The sequence below is a fragment of the Geospiza fortis genome, unplaced genomic scaffold (assembly GCF_000277835.1).
Source record: "Geospiza fortis unplaced genomic scaffold, GeoFor_1.0 scaffold2674, whole genome shotgun sequence".
Classification (NCBI taxonomy): Eukaryota; Metazoa; Chordata; class Aves; order Passeriformes; family Thraupidae; genus Geospiza; species Geospiza fortis.
The window spans coordinates 27,822-30,084 of record NW_005054763.1 but is presented as its reverse complement, the minus strand read 5'-3'; the positions used below and the strand labels follow the sequence as shown (position 1 = coordinate 30,084).

The following is a 2,263-nucleotide window of genomic DNA, read 5'->3' as shown; positions in this document are numbered from 1 at the left end:
ATGCTGGTAGCCCAGGTCCTGGCAGGCAGGGGGCAGTGGGCAGGGGGCAGTGGCCTGGACACCCCCAAAATAGCCCAGGACACCCCAGTGATGACCAGGGCACTCAATTAATGGTCAAGGACACCTCAAGTGATGATCAGGACCCCCAGGGGATGGTAAAGAACATTCAACGGATGGTCAAGGATATCCAGTGATGACCAAAGAACCTCAACAATGACCAAAGGACCCCAACAGTGACCAAAGGACCCCAGCCCACATCTGGAGCCCCCCAGCCCAGCGCCCCCAGCCATCCCCAGCCCTAACTCACGTAGATCTCGTCGAACTTGCCGAAGTCCATGGTCTTGAAGCGGTCGATAGGCGGCCGGATGTACTCGCAGTAGGAGCTGGACTTGACCACCTCGAGCTGCCGTACGCAGGACACGTAGGCCAGGCGCGACTGGATCTCCGCCATGTCCGGCACCTGCCGGGAACGGACACTCGGGACGTGTCTGGCACCTCGTCGTCATCATCATCAGCATCGTTGTCATCATTGTCATTTGTCGTCATCATCATCATCATCGTTATCATCATGATTATCATCATCGTAGTCATTGTCATCATCGTCATTATCATTATCATCATTATTGTCATCATCATCATCGTTATCATCATGATTGTCATCGTCATCGTCATTGTCATCGTCACTACCATCACCATCATCACCATCAGCATCCCTTGATGTCCCCCAGCACCTCCTCCACGCTCCTCCACCCGAGCCATCTCCACCAGTCTGTCCCCTGGTGCCACCTCCCACTGTCCCCCCGGGGTCTCACCTTGACCTTCTCGGCCCAGGGGTTGAGGCGCTTCCAGAGGAGCCACCACCCGGACAGGGAGTCGCCGTAGTTGCACAGGTCGGTCTCGTCCTGGCTGCCCACGTCGATGGCGATCACCGTCTTGGCGCCCATGTTGCGCGCGATGTCGGCTGCGGGGATGGACGGACGGACGGCGGGCGGTCAGCGGCACTGGGGGCACCGGGGAGGGCTGGAGGGTGGAGGTGTCATGGGGAGGGGACACGGGAAGGAGAGTGGCACTAGGGGACAGCTCGGGTGGGTAGGAGGATGGAGAAGATCCTGGGGGACACCAAGGGATGATGACGATGATGATGATGATGGAGGAAGGTGGCTTCAGACCCAAAGATGCCACCAGAGTCACCCAACGTGGTGGGGATGAGGCTGCAGGATGGAGGGAGGTCCCCAGCATGTGGGGGGGACAAGGGTGACCTCCCAAGGCCACCAGAGGCGACACAGAATGGCCAGAAGAGGCCTGGAGGAGCCTGGAGAGGACATCAAGAGATGCAGGGAGGTGAAGGAGGGCAGAAAGGACACCTGGAGATGGGAACGTCCAGAGTTGGACAAAGGTGGCCTAGGAGGTCACCAAGGACACCCAGGGACGGCGCAGGATGGAGACCGAGGCAGGTGAAGGATGGAAACCACCCAGGAAAGGACCTGGCGCCAGCACCAGAGGTGACAGCAGGAGGTGACAGCAGGTGACACCAGCAGGTGACACCAGAAGGTGACAGAGGGTGGAGATGCCCCAAGATGCCCCAGCACTGAAGACATCAAGAGGTGATGGAAGAGGGATGGAAGATGGATCCTGTGCATGAAGAAACCTGGAATGTTCTGGAAAAACTGCCTGGCATGGAAAAAGCACCAGGAGATGGTGGAAGATGGATGGATCCTGACCAGGAAAATCCGTGGAATGTTCTGGAAGAACTACCCAACAGGGAAAAGGCATCGAGAGATAATGATAGATGGATGCTACACGTGGAAAACCATGGAGTGTTCTGGAAGACCACCCAGCATGGAAAAATCACCAAGAGAAAATGGAAGACAGATGGATCCTGACCATGAAAATCCACAGAATGTTCTGGAAAAGCTGCCTGGCATAGAAAAAACACCAGGAGAAGATGGAAGACAGATGGATCCCATGAAAATCCATGGAACGTTCTGGAAAGCTGCCTGGAAAAACCACCAGGAGAAGATGGAAGATGCACAGATCCTGACCATGAAAATCCATGGAACATTCTGGAAAAACCACCCAACACAGAAAAAAGCCACTGCCAGACAGGAGCCAGCCATCCCTCGCCCATCGACGCCACCAAACCGAGCAAGAGGCGTCTCCGCTGGGCCCCGGCTGTGTCCGTCTGTCCGTCCATCCGTCCGTGCACTGGCCGAGCCCCTACCCCGCGCCCGCGGTGCCGCCGGAGCCGCGGCGGCCGCACCTT

At 57.2% G+C, this 2,263-nt stretch overlaps 1 protein-coding gene across 1 annotated transcript in view; it reads right to left on the bottom strand.

Moving 5' to 3' along the window:
• Positions 1–2,263, bottom strand: part of LOC102034318 (neuropathy target esterase-like) — a 15,248-nt gene that overhangs the window by 1,424 nt on the left and 11,561 nt on the right. The window contains 2 exon segments of the mRNA XM_031065408.1: positions 304–460; positions 813–994. Of these exon segments, the coding sequence (XP_030921268.1) occupies positions 304–460; positions 813–994 (339 nt within the window).